Source organism: Gopherus flavomarginatus, chromosome 6 (assembly GCF_025201925.1).
Source record: "Gopherus flavomarginatus isolate rGopFla2 chromosome 6, rGopFla2.mat.asm, whole genome shotgun sequence".
In the NCBI taxonomy this organism is placed as follows: domain Eukaryota; kingdom Metazoa; phylum Chordata; order Testudines; family Testudinidae; genus Gopherus; species Gopherus flavomarginatus.
The window spans coordinates 122,982,710-123,001,923 of NC_066622.1; the positions used below are offsets into that span (position 1 = coordinate 122,982,710).

Consider the following 19,214-nt stretch of genomic DNA (forward strand, 5'->3'; position numbering starts at 1 on the left):
GTCTTTCTATCTGGAGTCCTCCCTGCTTTGGCAAGCCTCTCCCAGCCCTACCTCGCTGGAGTCTTTTCTCCCTTGGTGTCTCAGGGTGTCCTACAGAATGCGTTTGCTCTCTGCATTCCTCAGGGTATGGCTACACTCCAAACTTCAAAGCACGGCTCCAGGAGCGTAGCCACAGTGTAAGGAGTGTAGTCGCAGCGCCAGCGCTGGGAGAGAGCTCTCCCAGCGCTGCACGTACTCCACATCCTCATGGGGTTTAGCTTGCAGCGTTGGGAGCCACACTGCAGCACTGTTTACACTGACGCTTTACAGCGCTGTATCTTGCAGCGCTCAAGGGTGTTTTTTTCACACCCTGAGCGAGAAAGTTGCAGCATTGTAAAGCGCCAGTGTAGCCATGGCCTCAGCCTCTGCTTCAGTCTTCTCCTGGTCTCTTGCTACTGAGACTGCTCACTTTCTATCTCACAGCCTGGTTGGGTCACATGACCTTCACTTCCCCAACCTAGGGAGGAGGGTTAGCTGTGTTACAGGTAGGGCAGAGACCCCATCTCCTTGTAAAGGGCCAGCCTTCCTGTGACAGTGACTTTACTGTTTTAATTTTCTTATTTAATAAAATTCATAAACTATGATGCTTCAAAGGAGCTTTTACAAAAGATAGGTGATTGAAGATAGTGCAGGTATGGAATTAGTGTTATTCCTGTGGGTATTCTGTGCCAAAAAAGTGAAAATACTGCACACCATATTTTAAAATTCAGCAAAATTTTTGAAATTTTATTTGTCAAATAAATGTGACCGCTCCAGCATGGCATTGGGGAGCAAACGCCTTGGATGCACAGGGGTGGGAGATCACTGAAGCTTCCTCCTGCTAAGGACATGGACTCAGCGGTGAGGCTGCATCCAGCCCTGACACAGCACAAGGACCGGGCCTGCCCCAGAAACACCCCAGGGCCCTGCACCTCCCTACCAGATGCACCAGGTGTGAGAAGGCAGGATCCAAGTGTGGAGGGATCCAGGTGCAGAGAGGATCTGGGTGCACGGAGGCTTGTTGGGGGGGTTCTGGGTGCAATGGTAATGGAACTGCATGTGGGTGCAGGGAAGCAAAGAAATTTGCAAGGGACATAAATTCTTCTCCTACACAGTGGCTCAGAATTCCCCCAGGAGTAATAGTGTCAAATGTATCAAAAAGGGACATCAGTTGAAAGTGAAATCTGGTTCAAGAAACACTATCAACATGATTTTTTTTTTTTTTAGTTCAACAATTTCTAAAAAAAGTTTTCTGATAAAATGCTCTTTAAACAGCATGTCTCTAAAATTCGGTGAAATATTCGTACAGTGTTTTTCCTACGCCCGTTAAGGTCCAAGAGCAGCACTACTAAAAATAGGCCCACCTCCAATGCTTCCTTCCTTCTTGTTCAGCTTCACTTTCAACTTTGCTCTTTCCCAGGCTTTGATGTAACAGCAGCAAGGTATAAGTGCAACTGACCCTCACCAAAGCTGTTAAACTAATTATACACAAAGCTGTCAAATGGCCAAAGTAAATGAACTGGAACAACATACAGAAATATGCTTTCTCTAATCTTCTAATTACAGTAATCTCAACTGTTACCTGTAACAACAGTAGGTACAAAAATTTCAGATGGAAATGTGATTTACACAGTTAGGTTAAGACAGATAAGCCAAAAAATAAGTCTCATAACTGACTACCTGGTGAGCAGACCAGGGTGCTTAATCTTGCTCACAATAATGAAGTGATTGAGGTAAATAATAAGGGGTGCTGGATGATCTGAGGATAGTGACAGCAATATTGGATGGTATCTCTGCATTATCTGATTTCCTTCATGGTGCTTAGGAGTATTTTATATATCATATTTAAAATAAGGTCTAATATTAATTTGATGGATGTTTGTACTTTTTATAGGTACCATCATTGAATGATGTCCCCCTACATTACCTGAAGCCCAACAGTTTAGTGAAATTCCGCTGCATGGTTCAAGATATGTTTGATCCTGAATTTTACATGGGAGTCTATGAAACAATTGACCCACATACTAAAACACGTGTAAGTAAAACACTGATGAATTGTTAGGGTAAATGTTTGAGATGAACTAACTTTTTTTCATTCATGTCTTTACCCTTCACTGTCTACTGAACTGAACCTCTTGAGTATTCAAAGGCTGCACAACATTAGTTCAGTTTCAACATACTCAAGTGGCATTAGGGACGTAACATTTTACTATACTTTTGGTTCTGATCTGCCACAAGTAGATAAAATTGTGGAAATTATAACAAGCTGTTTTGTGGGATCCGTGGGAATTGAAATGAATCCCTTCTCTGTTTAACAGTAAAGTTTGCGTAGTTATGTTTTAGGAAGGATTTTAGCCTAATGACTTAGTTTCTGTTATCAACAGGAATTCAAGATTTTGAAAGGAACAGAATTATCATATTGCTTTTTTTGGCAGGTTTTGCATTTTGGTAAATACAGAGATGTAGCAGAATATGGGGTAAGTTGTGCAAACGCTGTACAATGTAAGAACTAGCACTTAATTTAGTATATTAAATTTGAGCTTTTCATTCTCTCCTCCTCCTCCTCCAAGAAAATATGCAATGAGCCTTAAAATTAATTAAATAAGTTGATTTCCCTTTCCTTGTCAACAAGGTATCATCTCTACCACTTTCAGTGTTATTTTTAAAGATCAGTGTGGACAAGACTTGTACCTACCTCTTTATGCTTCCCTTCTCTGTTTCCATTTTTTCTGTCTTTAAAATTGTGTAAACCAGGAATGTTGTAAAGATTGCTTGTCTGGAAAATGCAGTTAATATGAAAAGTATTGTATAAGTGCAGTATTAATAATTTTTTCAACCCTTCAGCTCAATTCTTGGAAATATACAGCTCTTGGGATTCAAAGTGAATCCCAGGTTTGGGGAGCATTCCTTGTTGCTCATAGGTCTTGAACCATCTCCATGCCACTTAAAATTAGTTTTGTGTGTACAGATGTTAGTTGTGCCCAATAATGAAATTTTGGCTAGTAATCCCGTCAAGAAGTTAAAGCACTGGCAAAGCACATTCTCTAAATGAATATACTCTTAGAACATTGATAGTGAAGTCAGTTTGGTTTTTTTTTTTTTAAATAGAAGAACTTTATTAGTGCTAGAATTGCAATCTGTTACAGAGCATTGAAAAACATTGAGGCTTACATTTTGTAAAGTAGAATGGATGTGAATTTATGGTTATAAGCAGGTTATGCAGACTTAAGTCATTCTTACTGTTGAGGCACACAAGTGTGGTAGAGATATTCCTAGGGGAATTTTGCACCACTGTGCATGAGCAGAATTTATGTCCCTTGCAGAAAATGACTCTGACTGGGAAGCAAAGGGAAGCCACAAGAGCAGTGATTCGACCCTCCCCAGCAGTATGTTTCAGGTGCTCAGGGAAGGAGACAGAGAAGTAAATCACTGTGAGTCAGAGGGTGAGACTGGGAAGACCCGGCTAGTGACTCCTTCCTTGCTCCGGGCTCAGCTGCTAGTTGTGGCTAGGCTGGGAAGGACAAGACTTCCTCTTCTCCTGCACGACTTCTGGGGCTGGGTCAGACTCTTCACGAGTTGCAGGAATTGCTGCAAACTCCCCCTGCCCTGCTTCCTGACATTGCTCCTGCAAGGGGAAGGATCACTGTACAGGGAGCTGCTCCCCCATTCGCCCAACCCCTGTGCATCCACACCCCGTCATACCCAGTCCCTCCCACTGAGCCTGACCCCTCTGCACTCAGAACCCCCCCCATGAGCCCTACTCCCCCAACTGACCTCCAGCTGAGCCTCACAGACCCCCCCCCCCCGCCCTCTGTCCCCGCACACGCAAACCCCTACCCCCGCTGAGCTCCAGCCACCTTTACCTGGACATCCCTACAGAGTCCTATTACCATTGCAGCCAGAATCCCGCAACAAGCCTCTGTGCATCCAGATCCCCTCCGCACTCGGATTTCCCACTGAGCCACATGCATGCAGATTGCCACATGCAGAATTCTCTCAACTCACACCTGGATCCTGCCTGCTCACACCTGGTGCATGGAGGGACAGGACCTGGGGTATTTCTGGGGCAGGCCCGGTCCTTGTGCTGTGTCAGGCTTGGGTGCAGCCTCGCTGTTGAGTCCAGGCGGGGAAGAGGGGGGGAAGCTTCAGTGATCTCCCACCTCTGTGCTTCCCAGTGCCATACTGGAGCCTCCACATTTATTTGACAAATAAAATTTGGAAGAATTTTTAATTTTTTGGTGCAGAATGCCCTCAGGAGTGTAGAGAGTAACTACCTAACTAATCACTTTTTCTTGCCATACATTCTCAAATAAGAATGATTTTAAAAAATGTGAGCTTTTCGACATTGTTCATGCAATTGCATTGAGATTGCATTTGAGACCAAAGAATAAACCATGGCATTGTTGACCCATAATAAGGGAATCCTTTAAAGAATGATTACTACTTCTGTCCACAGGGGTTAAAGTAGCTGAAAGCACCAAAAAATTAATTCTTTCAATAAATGAATGGAAAACTCCATGCAAAAATTGTAGAAGAATACCTTTTTCTTATGGCACCAAAAATATAGTCTGGAAGATTAAACAAAATGTGGAAAACTTGTATGGAGTGCGGTTTAAAATTACCAGTGGATTGTGTTTAGGTTTTCATAGTCTTAGTTTTTGTGCTTCAGATAGTAAATTGTTTCATTAGGAAGCTACTTCTTGTAACTCATTATGGCTAAGTACATAATTCTACTGACAAAGTAAGGTAATGACTTAAAAACAAATGTTCAATGTTAAAAATGTGAACCTCATAATTTATTATTGATATCCTAGCCTCAGCAGGAAATGGATTTAAACTCCTCACAAATGGTCACTTCGGAGAGACAGACCTTCTACTGTGTGCCAGTGCCTGGAGAATCAGCGTGGGTGAAAGAAATATCCTTTGTTCCAGCGTGAGATATGTTAATTATGAAAAATATATTTAAAGTACCTTGTACTTTGAGGGGATGAGAGGGTGATTCCTTAACTTAGATATGTCTCATCAAAGGACAGCACCATAGTACAATTTGCACACCTATTGTCATAGTATCTTATCCAACAAGATAGCCAGGCTAATAATATTTGAATAATGCTACTTGTGCTGGTTGACTTTTTACAGATTAGTATGATGATGTCCTTAATTCTTAATTATACGCATATCTTAGTGCGAGTCAGGCTCGAGTTAGCCCTTCAACATCCTACACTCCAAGTCGCCACAAGAGGAGTTATGAGGAAGATGAAGATATGGAGCTGCATCCATCTAAACAGAAAGAGCAGCATATGGGTAACATTTGATATATTGATAACTGGTCATTTCATTACCATTATGAACTATTTATGTATCAGAGTGAGTCAGTAGTGTTATCCCAGTCTTGATCACTATGCTGGTTGAACTGTGAATGGAAACAAATGGGAAAACCAGAAGTTTAACTTGTAAATTAGTGCAGGATAAATGTGGCATATGTGACATACGATTTGTTTTCTACTGCTTTTCAAAATGCTAGTATCTTTTGGTTGCTGTAGTAGTACTGTAGCTGCTGCGTGAATGGCTCCAGGCACTGAATTTATTTCCAGCTCTGTCACAAACTTCCTGTGTGATCTTCAGAAAGTCACCTCATCTCAGTCTCTATTCCCTATCCATAGAAAGGGGATAAAACAGACAATGGCATTGTCAATTTAAATTGTAAACTCTTTGGGGATAGGGATTGTCTCTTATTACATGTAGCACTTAGTAAAATGGGGCCTAAATATCAGTTGGGTCTGCTTTACTACGAACAATAATCTAGGTCTCAAGAACTATCCCACCTTCCCTCTCTATCTCCAATGACAGCCCACCCCTCACCCCACATTTTAAAGGAATATAATTGACTTGCATTACCTGGAACTGTCTTTTGCCCTCCGAGGTTGGAAGGGAAAATGAGGAATACCAGGCATTTGTAGTCCTCTGAAAAAAGACCTAAAATCCTTTGATTTTCTGAAAGAGTGGTATTTCCAAACTGGCAATGTGATGCTTAAAGAAAGATTGAGTCAAGACAAACCTCCTTGGCTATATTTAGGTCTCCAAGATCAGCAGATTTTCATGCCTAAAATCCTACATATTCATCATGGTGTTAATTTTGGCAGTAGATATACACATCTTTTATTTCTGTGAGGGACAATAAAGTAATAGTTAGTAGAAACTACTGCTTTGTTGTTCTTCCAGGATCCCTTTTTAATTCAGCATGCTTCTGGATTGCTTTCTGAAGGAAGGAAAAATTTTTTGTATTTGCTGTTATGTTTAAGTAAGCTGTAGAAGGCTGTCATTTCTTTATGTTGCAGGGAATATAGATGATATCCATGGGTGTGGCGAGCCAAAGCGATTAGAAACTGAAGCTTCTGCAGGACATCAGCTAATCTCCCCAAACTGCTCCCCTCCACTTGATCTAAACTTTCCACTGCCGGGAGAGAAGGGTCCTGCATGTCTTGTAAAGGTAACCAGACTATGGAGATGATGACCAAAGTATGAGGGGATAGATTAGGGGTGGGAGAGAGAATCCTGAACCTGGACCAGTTACAGTAAAACCTATATTATCTTGAATGTGTCCTCAAATAACAGCTGTCCTGTTTTCCTCTTCACTGCCCATGGGGGATATTAGAATTGCTGACATCAGTGCTAGTAGGTGTTAAAGCATATATATTCATCGCTGCACTTGGCAAAAAGAGTTCTCAGTTCAAGACACCCAAGTGTAAGGATGATGATGACTCATGGACTCTTGAGTAAGTTTAAGATGCACTCTTTTAGCGGAAAAAGGTGTGATGAAGCAAGAGGGAAACGATGCAATGTTTATCGCTTCATATTTGAAATAGTTTCCTGTTGATTAATATCTAATGCTGACTAGGAAACTGAAAGCAAGTAAAACTCATCTATTTTGTTTCTGTATTTAATATCCCATTCTTCAGCAATCTGATTCTGCATTTAGAAATTCATCCTTTAATGAACAAGTGTAGAATATGGTTGTTTACCACTTTGGCAGAAGAAGGCAGATAATGTAAATCCTACAAAAGTAGCCAGTAATTTTTCCAGTCTCAGCATCTTAAAATTTTATTTGGACAGGCTCCCAGCACAGAATCTCTTTAATCTACAGTTGTCTACTGAGATTTCTGCTCTTGTCTGATGAATGACAATCCATGCTGTCCTTGTTCTTGCAGTGCATCATTCTGTTCTGTCTGCCTCCCTTTTATCATGCTATCTCTGTGGCAGGTCTATGAGAGATGGGATAGTTTCAAAGTCAATGATACTCTTGAAGTGTATGGCATTTTGTCTGTGGATCCAGTGCTCAGCATAGTGAACAATGAAGAGAGGTAAGGCTTATGCTGTGTTTCTGATCTGCAGGGATTTATGAAGTTAAAAAGCAAAATGTGCTTGAATGGTTGTGCCCTAAAAATTAAGAAAATGTCTAACCATTTGTCTGAGCATTATTCTAAAAATACTTTTTGCCTAAATCAAAGGTAATACTTGTGAAAGGTACTGGATTGACAGCCCTGGCAACTGAATTTCTTTGTCCACAGAACAGGTACCGCATGAGCAATGGCTGTACATATTTCCCAGACTACCCCAGTATCAAACAGAGGTATCAAGTGTTAGTACTGGAACAAATTTATAAAGAGGACAGGACCAAGAGATTTGAAGGAACTTCAGAATGATGTGTGGGAGTTAATGACACATTACAATTAGCTTCTATAACAAAGAACAGTAAATGTACCTTTTTTTTTTTTCTTCTCCTCCCAAGTGCTGGATAATTCTTGGAATTAGACTAGAGAAACTTACTTCAGGACCAGGTAAATAGACTACCTATACAAGTATAGCCAAAAAGAAAGATGGTCCTGTAGACAGGCAGTGAAAATGATTGGTGGCATGGAAAGTCTTCCATATGAGAATATGAAATAATTAGGACTGTTTACTTTACAGAGGAAGTAAATAGGGGCATGAAAGATGTATAGAAAATACTGAATGGTGTAAAGAAGTGGTATCAGATGTTCTTGTTTACCCTCTCAGAAAACAAGAACAAGGGAACCTCCAATTAAATTAAAACAGGTTCAAAACTGATAAAGGAAAATACTTTTTTAATGTAGTGCACCATTAATCTGTACATATCACTGCCACAGATTAGATAGGTAGAGAGACCAAGAGGTTAGTAAAATCTAAAAAATTGATTAGACCTCTATATAAAAAAATCACTTTTTTCAAAGTCAGGGTGGCAATCCTGTGACCCTTCCACACACACCCCCCACAACAGCTTTGGGACCCCCTGCAACCCTCTTTTGTGTCGGGACCCCACGGTTGCAAGACCATCTGAAAATATTAAATTGACCAACTTTAAAACCCTCTGGCCATGAAATTGATCAAATGGACTGTGAATTTGGTAGGGTTCTAAAGATTAATAATAGATTATAGAGCCTTTCACTTCTGTCTCTGGTGCAAATCCAGTCGAAGTCAGTAGTGACTGAAGTTTGTTGCCATCTAATGTCTGTCTCTTTGTTCCAGTGTCCATATCAAAATAAAAAAACTAAAATAAAAAACCTGGGGCTACTTTTGGAAGGCCTCAGAGATTGAGAATTGAATAGTCATGAGGTCTGACCTATTTTCTCACCTCAATGGGTGGTTTCTCCAAGTTAGGGTCGAGGCACACTAATGGGAATTTTTGACTGCATCTGCACTACGTGTTCTGTGGCTATATAGAAATTTTAAGTTTCCAAGACTGATAATCTGGCAACCTTCTGGAACTCTCTATCCACACAGGATAGACTTGACTTTACAAAGTTGCTTTATTTTCTCAACTGTTACAGTGTCTACATTGAGTACCTGCTGAACAGAAACCTGTTACCACAAAGAATACTTAACATCCCTAATTTAAATGGTGGAATGATTTAGGGAATTTGCTTCCTTTACCAAATTAAAGCCTGTATACTCCAAATAGTTTCAGAAATATAGACGACAGCCTATATTGTGTAAATCCAATTTAGTAGTTTTATATTGTCAGTGTATAGGATTTTCATGTATTTTGTATTTATAGTCTTTTTATAAATACTTAAAATATTTCAATTAAGCTTTTATAATTAAAATTGATAATCAATTGTATTAGTTTAAATGTAGTCTTAAGTAAACTGAAGCCGGGAAGGGATGTTGCTTGTGTTTATGTGTAACATTATTGGAATAGATTCCAGGTTGATTTTGACAACAGCAGGGGAATTTGCATAGAATGTCTTTAAGCTCAGTTTACTTATGACATTTACTAGGGAGAACGCATCACCACTTGATCCTATGGAGTGCATGGACACAGTAGAAGAACAGAGAGTACACAGTCCTCCTGCCTCATTAGTTCCCAGAATCCATGTGATTTTGGCACAGAAATTACAGCACATTAATCCATTATTGCCTGCCTGCCTTAATGAAGAGGAGAGTAAAAGCTGTAAGTATCTGAACTGCTGAATGGAACCTTACATTATCACAGATTAGTTCACTCTGGACTGCATTGTACTACTCATTACTATAAACAAGTAATTGTTGGCAGGAAAATGCAGCAATGGTAGAGTCTGTTTAAAGCGGACTCAGAAGGGATCGGTCAGCTGCATTACTTTATACTCAGCTGCCTCAGACATGGTGATAAGTGTTTTAGGAAGAGTTCCTTCTGAAGTAGTCATGATTAGAGACTTCATTCTGTAAGCCTCAAAACCCAATCTACTATTGTACAAATTGCAATATTCATTTTCAAATGAGGAATCATTTTATTTTTGAACATTTTACTTTTATTAAAACTTAGCTAAGCAGGTAAATCTGAAGTATGTAGACGCAGGATTACCTTGTGGATATAAAATATATAATGAATGTCTGTACTATCGAGCTTAAAGGGAGATAAGTTTAAAAAAAAATTATGCAACTAGTTGCCCATTTGATTGTTTTTGAACATTCACCACAAACTGTGGCACGTGCTTCTGTTTTTCTCTTGTTGGTATTTTTCCTCTCCATCTGTGTGTGTCTCTTGGACTCTATCTGTGAACTTCCACAGCTTCTAAAATGACTGTCAGGTGGAGTCCTGTATAGCTATTATGTTTGACTCACCTTAAACCTTTAGGAAGTTGTAGAAGGCAGTTGGTTTTGGAACCAAATGTATAATACCATTTTCAATTAAAAATCTGAAGGGGTTTCCAAGGGAATGTTGAGCAGATCATACTATTCCCAAGTCAGTAGTTATTCAACAAATGGATGAGTGGGTTTTTAATTCCTACTCATATTGACATTTTAATTTTTAAAAATCCTGCTTTTGTTGTGCAGCTGCTATGTTGCATCCATCTGAGATGGAGGGCAGCTTCTTAACCGTCATTAATAATAAAACTCTTGCTTGTTTCCCAATAATGTTTGAGAGTAAACTGGCATTTCTAACCAGAGCTAATATTTTTAGGCCTTGTTTTATGAACTATATTTTCTTCTACATAGACCACTTTTCTGTTTTGTCATTAAAAATCTTGACATTCCATGAAATTAACATGCAAAATAAGTTACTTAAATATTTATATAAAGGTGGCGATTAACATTATTGAACATAATTGAACATTAAATGTTATATCAGAAAAACAGTTTGGGGGTTAGAGCAAGGAAGCAGTGGGGAGCTAAATTGGATCATCCTTTGACTTACCACATTTCAGTTTTTGTTTGACAGAATATAGTTCCTGTTCTTATTTTCATTATCTTCTCATCCAGGAGTCTGTGGCAGGGATTGGAGGAGGGTTTTCTTTATGATCATATTGAAATAGTTGCACTGAACTTGTGAACTGGGCTGGAAAAAAAAATGCATAATTCTGCAAGACACACTTACTAAAATGAGTACGTGAATGTAGCAGCAGCATAGATCTATGAATCAATTTGCTGAGTGAGTAACTGCTGATTCAGACAATATGATCTGCTCAGCATCATCTTGGAAACCCTTTCATATTTTTAATTGAAAGGTGTATTGTACGTGTGGGCTTCAAAACCTGAAGCCTTCCACAGCTCTGAGTGTTTAAGCTGTGTCATGTATGTCTATATAGAACTCCACTTGATAGTAATTTGAAGAGCTGTGGAAAGTCTCCGATGGCAGAGTCCAAAGAATAAACAGAATACATACATATTGGAGCCCAAAAAACAAACAGAACACACACGCAGTAGAGCCCATAGATATATGAATCTATGTTGCTGCTACATTCACATACTAATTTTGGTAAGTGTCTTGAGATATGTCTATTGTTTTTTTCCAGCCCAGTTTACATGTGGGAAAGCTGCGGAAATAACTTGCTGTTTGCTGAAGGTGACAAGCGTTATTTTGTTTTGAGTCACTCTAATGGAATTTAAAAAAAAAAAAAAAAGCCATGAAAGCTCATAGACTCATGGTTTAAAACCAAAAAATGAGAGTTGAGGAGTCAACTGGTCCAGGAGCCTGGCAGCCTTGAGGGTTCTCAGGGTCTAGGCTCTGTGGCAGGGAGCCTGGCAGCCCAGGCTTGAGCAGACTTCTCAGGGTCTAGGCTCCTAGCTCTGCAGCAGAGAACCTGCAAGCCCTAAGAGCACCTAGTTGGGTCCAGGGAACCAGCTGCCCTGAGTTAGAGAGCCCAGGAACCAGCTGGCCTGGGATTCTGGAAGCCCTGGAGTCCCCTATCCTGGGTCACTCAGCATGGCAAAGCAGGCAGCATAACTGCCTGGGAGCTGCAGACCCTGGAAGTCCTGGGTTTCCGACTCTAAGGAAATGAGCATATTGGGGGAGATCAGCACATTCCCCAGTCCTGGAAGTTTAGCTGCTGGTGGCTAAAATTGACATTCCTGTCAGTTTTACCTATAAAATTTACCAGACTGGTCAGTTTTATGGCTGCTGCCAGAACCTGAGGAGCATATGGTGAACACTTCAGTCTCCCTGGTCATTCTATAACAGATTTAAAAGTCACTATTCTTGAACAAAAAAACTTCAGAACAGACTTCAAAGAGAAACAGCAGAACTAAAATGTATTTGCAAATTTAACACCATTAATCTGGGCTTGAATAGGGACTGGGAGTGGCTGGCTCATTACAGAAGCAGCTTTGCCTCTCCTGGAATTGACACCTCCTCATCTATTATTGGGAGTGGACTACATCCACCCTGATTGAATTGGCCCTGTCAACACTGGTTCTCCACTTGTGAGGTAACTCCCTTCTCTTCATGTGTCAGTATATAGTGCCTGCATTTGTAACTTTCACTCCATGCATCTGAAAAAGTGAGGTTTTTTTACCCCTGAAATAAATCTGTTAGGCCTTGGCTACACTGGAGAGTTGCAGTGCTGGTAGTGGCTTTACAGCGCTGCAGCTTACTCCCCATCCACACTGGCAAGGCACATACAGCGCTGTATCTCCCTGGCTACAGCACTGGTTGTACTCCACACGGACGAGAGGAATAAAGAGAACAGCGCTGGTGCTGGAGTGCCAGTGTAAACAGTGATTAATCTTACTATGGGGTAACTGACCCCTGGAATTTTCCCATAATGCTTTTAACTAAAGAACTCTTTGTTTTGTTATGATGCCTCTCTTTGTTTTGTTGTTAACTCAGGGCTCCCAGAGCTGCTTATCTAAAAAACAAACACAGCAATTGTTTGCTCGAGCAGAGGCAGGCAGGGAATGTCCATAGCTAGTGTTTGCTTGAGGAGAGAAACAGCACGGTGGGGGGCGTCAGAGCAGCTGCTTATCTGGTCTGAAGGCTATTTGCATTTAAGAGTGAATGAGAGAGGGGTGGGGGAAGTGGTCGGAATTTGCAAGACAGCTGCTGACACAGTGTGGGCTCCAAAAATCCACACACTCTCTCTCCCCCTGCCCCCACATGCTCCCTGTCACACTCCACCCCACCCCCCTCTTTTGAAAAGCACTGTTGCAGCCACTTGAACACTGGGATAGCTGCCCATAATTCACCACTACAAACACCGCTGCAAATGTATCCACACTGCAGCGCTGGTAGCTGTCAGTGTGACCACACTGCAGTGCTTTCCCTACACAGCTGTAGGAAGACAGCTTCAACTCCCAGTGCTATACAGCCGCAAGTGTAGCCAAACCCTTAGTCTTTAAGGTGCCACCGGACTCCTTGTTGTTTTTGTGGGTACAGATTAACACGGCTACCTTCTGATACTTGACAAACTCCAAATGTTCATGTGGTGCCAAAATGAACACTTTATGGAATTTGTGTCCTGGGTAAATTTCAAAACAGCTGTCTTTGGGTTTTTTTGGAATGAAACCAAATATTGAAATTTCCCCACAATATGGAAATTCTGAGTTGACCAGCTCTGCTTATGGCCAACTCTGGTATGCCTGTGACTTGCTTTCTTGGCTGGTAGACTTTGGAGATCTATTGCAAAGCTGCTTAATTTGGTCTTTTGGGAGAGTCTTTACAGCTTTGTCTCTCCTTAAAGGACTGCCATCTCCAGTCCTGAGAGGCTGGGTACACCACGTGTTTGGCTGGAGTGAAGGCATACGGAAGGGAAATGGGAATGAACCGCATCCTTGGAGTAGTGAAGTGAAAGGAGAATTTTGTGTTCCCAATTCTTGCTGAGGGGCTATACTTGGATACACTGGTGCTTGCTGCAAAAATTCTAAGAACCAGAAATATTAAAATTTTCCATTGACTGGTATATTTGGTAACACTTTAAAACATAGCTTTGGCCTCTGCATTGAGAGGATTGTGGATTGATAAATGATTACTTATCTCCCTTTGTTTTTGAGTATTCTTTAACGTTTAAAGTCTCTTTTGATTCCTTATTTGTTGAAAAAAAACGGTTACTCACCTTTGTAACTGTTGTTCTTCGAGATGCTTTGCTCATATCCATTCCAGTTAGGTGTGTGCGCGCCGCGTGCACGTTCGTCAGAGAAACTTTTACCCTAGCAACGGTCGGCTGGGCACCCCCTGGAGTGGCGCCGCTATGGCGCCGAATATATACCCCAGCCGACCCGGCCACCCTTCAGTTCCTTCTTGCCGGCTACTCCGACAGTGGGGAAGGAGGGTGGGTTTGGAATGGATATGAGCAACACATCTCGAAGAACAACAGTTACAAAGGTGAGTAACGGTTTTTTCTTCTTCGAGTGATTGCTCATATGCATTCCAGTTAGGTGATTCCCAAGCCGTACCTAGGCGGAGGGGTCGGAGTGAGATGTGGCAGTATGCAGAACCGCTGCGCCAAAGGCTGCATCATCTCTAGATTGCTGGACCAGCGCGTAGTGCGAGGTGAAGGTGTGGACCGATGACCAGGTCGCTGCACAGCATATCTCCTGGATAGGCACGCGTGCCAGGAAGGCGGCTGATGACGCTTGAGCTCTAGTAGAGTGCGCTGTGAGGTGGCCCGAAGGGACATGAGCTAGGTCATAGCATGTGCAGATACATGCAGTCACCCAGGAGGAGATCCTCTGGGAGGAGACTGGCAGACCTTTCATCCATTCCGCGACTGCCACGAACAGTTGGGGAGACTTTTGGAACGGCTTTGTTCGCTCAATATAGAAAGCGAGTGTCCTGCGTACATCTAAGGAGTGTAGCTGCTGCTCCCGCCGAGAAGAGTGGGGCTTCGGAAAGAAGACCGGGAGGAAGATGTCCTGGTTGGTATGAAAGGCAGACACAACCTTAGGGAGGAATGCCGGATGAGGGCACAGGTGCACCTTGTCTTTATGAAAAACAGTGTAGGGCGGGTCCACTGTGAGTGCTCTCAGCTCGGAGACCTGCCTGGCTGATGTAATGGCCACCAGGAAGACTGTTTTCCATGATAGGTACAGGAGCGAGCAAGTCGCTAGCGGCTCAAATGGTGGGAGCATTAGTCTGGATAAGACCAAATTGAGGTAGGGGCAGGGCGACGTACGGGGGGATAGAGACGCTCTAGGCCCTTAATGAATCGAGAGACCAAGGGGTGGGAGAACACGGAGTGGCCACCCTCACCTGGCTGGAAAGTGGATATAGCTGCTAAGTGCACTTTCAGAGAGGATGTCGCCAGGCCCTGTTGCTTAAGGTACCAGAGGTAGTCTAGGACCGTGGGAATCGAGGCCTCCAAAGGAGTAACGCCTTGAGTTGCGCACCAGCAAGAGAAGTGTTTCCACTTTGCCAAGTACGTGGAGCAGGTGGAAGGCTTCCTGCTGCTGAGGAGAATATGCTGAACCGGAGCGGAACAGCACAACTCCACTGTGTTTAGCCATGCAGGAGCTACGCCGTGAGGTGGAGGGCTCGCAGATCTGGGTGACGAAGCCTGCCGTGGTCTTGCGTGATCAGGTCTGGGAGGAGAGGGAGGGGAACTGGGGTGTCCACGGACAGATCTAGCAGGGTGGTGAACCAGTGCTATCTGGGCCATGCAGGCATGATCAGGATCAGATGAGCTTTGTCCCTGCGGAGCTTTAACAGGACCTTGTGCACCAGGGGAAACAGAGGGAAAGCATACAACAGGTGGTGTCTCCACAACAGGAGGAATGCGTCTGTGATCGACCCCAGAGAGAGACCCTGAAAGGAGCAGAACTCTTGGCACTTCCTGTTCGAGCGGGAGGCGAACAGGTCTACGAGGGGAAATCTCCACCTCCTGAAGAGCGAATGGATGACATCCGGTCGTATTGACCACCTGTGACATAGAAAGGACCGGCTGAGCCGGTCTGCCAGAGCGTTCCGGACCCCCAGAAGAAAGGACGCCACTAGGTCTATCGAGTGGGCTATACAGAAGTCCCAGAGTCGAATGGCCTCTTGACACAGGGGAGACGAGCGGGTCCCTCCTTGTTTGTTGATGTAGTACATGGCCGTTGTGTTGTCCGTGAACACCAAAACACAACGGCTGTGAAGATGTTGCTGGAACGCCTGGCACGCAAGGTGGACTGCTCTCAACTCCCGGACGTTTATATGGAGTGTCAGCTCCTGGGACGCAGGTGACCTAGATGGGCCCACCAACCAAGGGATGACCCATCCGTCGTTAAGGTCATCGGCGGCTGTGGATGGAACGGCATCCCTGCACATACCAGGGATGGAGTTAGCCACCAATCGAGGGAGCGGAGGGGGCTGGGGGAAACTGTCACCAGGACGTCTATAGGGTCCCTGCCTGGGCGGAAGACCGAATGGAGCCATGTTTGGAAGGGTCTCACGCGGAGTCTGGCATACTTGGTCACATAAGTACATGCGGCCATATGCCCCAGGAGTCTGAGGCAGGTGCGAGCTGAGGTGATTGGGGAGGCCTGTAAACCTCGTATGATCGATAACGATCGCTTGGAAGCGGGGCTGAGGCAAGTAGGCCCTGGCTTGAGTGGAGTCCAGCGTTGCCCCTATGAAGTCCAGCCTTTGTGTAGGGACCAGGGTGGATTTCTCGGCGTTGAGGAGTAGGCCCAACCGGGAGAATAGGTCCGTGACTATATTGACATAGTGCCGTACCTGATATTGAGAGGTCCCCTTGATGAGCCAGTCATCCAGATACGGGAACACATGTATCTGTTGCCAGCGGAGGTGGGTGGTGACAACAGCCATGCACTTCATGAACACCCTCGGGGCCATGGAGAGGCCGTAGGGGAGGACTGTGAATTGGAAGTCCTGGGGTTGGCCATAAAGCGAAGGTACTTCCTGTGTGGTGGAAAGATGGCAATGTGGAAGTACGGATCCTTCATGTCAAGGGCGGCATACCAGTCTCCAGGATCCAGGGACGGGATAATCGTTCCCAGGGAGACCATGCGGAACTTCAGCTTGAGCATCCATTTGTTGAGTCCACGCAGGTCTAGGATGGGTCTGAGGCCTCCCTTGGACTTGGGGATCAGAAAATAGCGGGAGTAAAACCCCTTTCCTCTCTCGTCTAAAGGTACCTCCTCTATAGCTCCCGCAGCGAGGAGAGTTTGGACCTCCTGTAGGAGGGTTTGCTCGTGAGAGGGGTCCCTGAAGAGGGATCGGGATGGGGGGCAGGAGGGCGGTGATGAAGCAAATTGGAGGTGGTATCCTTGCTTCACTGTGCGCAGGACCCAAAGATCCGATGTCAATTGGGACCACGCCAGGAGGAAGTAGGAGATGGTTGGAGAAGGGAGGGAAAGGATCCTGTCCTGAGACTGGTACACCGTCCCCGGGCGCACCTTCAAAAGTTGGACTTGGTGCCCGGTGGTGCCTTAGAGGGCCCGTGGTTTTGGCCCCCTTGGGGACCGGACTGGCGTCTGCAGCCACCCTGCCCGTGCCTTCTACTGAGGTCCTGCCTCTGCCAAGGTGTAAAGTACGGGCGGTGTGCTTGGGACCTGAAGGGTCTACGCTGGGTTACAGAGGTGTGCATTCCCAACGAGCGCCTAATGACTCTATTATCCTTCAGGCTCTGCAGCTTGGGATCAGTCTTTTCTGAGAACAAACCCTTGCCATCAAAGGGTAGGTCCTGGATGGTGTACTGCAGCTCGGGAGGCAGGTTAGAGACCTGGAGCCAGGAGATGCTTGCTTTCCTTCCTCCAGGAACGTGTTGAATTCCTGGCGTGAGTCCGGGGGTAGCAGCTCGGAGAACCTACCCACTTCTGCCCAAGTGTTATAATTGTATCGGCTCAGTAGAGCCTGTTGGTTGGCCACTCGGAACTGTAGGGCCCCTGTTGAGTACACCTTACGACCCAGGAGATCCATCCATCTGGCCTCTTTGGACTTTGGGGCCGGCGCCTGCTGGCCATGTCGCTCTCTTTTGTTGACCGACTGGACAACTAAAAAGGAGGGAGGAGAATGAGCGTACAAGTACTCATACCCCCGAGAGGGTACCATGTACTTTCTCTCAACTCCCTTTGCTGTCGGTGGAATGGAGGCTGGAGACTGCCAGAGGGTGTCGGCAGTGGCCTGGATGGTTTTAATGAATGGCAGCGCGACCTGGGTGAGAGCATCAGCGGTGAGGATGATCACTACGGGGTCCTCAACTTCCGGGACCGCCTCCACTGGGAGGTTGATATTGAGGGCCACTCTGCGAAGGAGGTCCTGATGGGCCCTGAGGTCTATCGGCGGGGGCCCTGATGATGAGGTCCCTGCCACAGCCTCATCCGGTGAGGAGAAGGAGGAGGAGGATACCCCGGGAATGAGGGGGTCCTGGACGGCCTCCTGCTCCTGGGACGGTTCCTGGTCCAGCTGCCCCGGGGAGTCCGGAGGATGTGTCGCGTGCTCTTCCGACTCAAGCGCGGGGGTGGGGGGGAATGGTAGCCTCTGGTGCCCGATGTTCTGAGGCAGCAGAGCGGGTCTGGACCAGGGGGGCACCCTGGGCTTGGTGGTACGCCCAGGGTGTCCAGAAGGACCACTGCTGAGGTCCTATGTCCTGCGGCCGAGAGTCCTGGAAAACCCCCATAGGTACCTCCGTATCCCGGTCCTGGTCGTAATAGCTGTCCGCCTGGGAGGATACGGACGTGTGTCTGGACGGCCATGGTGGAGCAGAAAAGCCTGGAGCTGAAGTCCCGACTGATCTCGCACCCCTCGATCGTGGGGACCGGTGCTAGTACACGGAGCAGTACCGAGAGCGGGACCGGGACCTGCGACCGGCCCGGTGCCAGGAGGTTGACCGGGATCTTGAGTCTCTACGCCCTGACCTGCTCCGGGAGGTATGGTGCCTGGGACGGTGCCGGGAACTGGAGCGGTACCGCGAGTAGCGGGTTGGGGAGTGAGAGTCTGACCGGTGCCGTGGCGGGGACTGGCGCCGGGACCAAGAGCGACGTCAAGAGCAGGAACAATGTCTCGACTCAGAGCATCTGCAGGATCGTGATCTTGAGCGGTGCCGGTCTGCTACGCTGACAGACGGCGGTCTGGTCAGGGTCGGCTTGTCCATGGACTGCAATACCCGCACCGGCAGTGCCGGGGGTAGGGACGGTGCCGCCTCGGTGATGGCGATCAAGTCCCTCGCTGCGGAGAAAGTCTCCGGGGTAGATAGCAAAGTGAGCTCTACCACGGCCGGTGCCGGGGAGCTGTCAGATGCCGGACTCAACGGCCCTCGTCGGGCTGGAGTTGATGGTACCGGTTTCGGCTGTGCTGCGGCAGGTATTGGTGCCGGGCGGTCAGACTTAGGTGCAGTCTCTGGCTGCAACGTTGGTGTTGCCGTCTGACCCTTCGCCGTCTTCGACCTCTGGGAGAGGGAGCGGCGCGGAGTTGACTTCGGTGCCGGGAATCCTTAGGCGTACCGGCGACGCCCAGTGCTGTAGAGGTGCCTCTGCTCACCGACTGG

General features: G+C 45.5%; 1 protein-coding gene across 4 annotated transcripts in view; it reads left to right on the top strand.

The window, feature by feature from the left end:
- Nucleotides 1-19,214, top strand: part of MCMBP (minichromosome maintenance complex binding protein) — a 41,455-nt gene that overhangs the window by 3,926 nt on the left and 18,315 nt on the right. For 2 of the 4 annotated variants that reach the window (XM_050958990.1, XM_050958992.1), the window contains exons 3-9: nucleotides 1,913-2,053; nucleotides 2,454-2,495; nucleotides 4,833-4,934; nucleotides 5,193-5,322; nucleotides 6,357-6,508; nucleotides 7,279-7,379; nucleotides 9,315-9,487. In XM_050958990.1, the coding sequence (XP_050814947.1) occupies nucleotides 1,913-2,053; nucleotides 2,454-2,495; nucleotides 4,833-4,934; nucleotides 5,193-5,322; nucleotides 6,357-6,508; nucleotides 7,279-7,379; nucleotides 9,315-9,487 (841 nt within the window). Of the gene's footprint in view, nucleotides 1-830; nucleotides 971-1,912; nucleotides 2,054-2,453; nucleotides 2,496-4,832; nucleotides 4,935-5,192; nucleotides 5,323-6,356; nucleotides 6,509-7,278; nucleotides 7,380-9,314; nucleotides 9,488-19,214 lie in introns of those variants that run through there. The other 2 variants (XM_050958993.1, XM_050958991.1) reach the window with 2 other exon arrangements.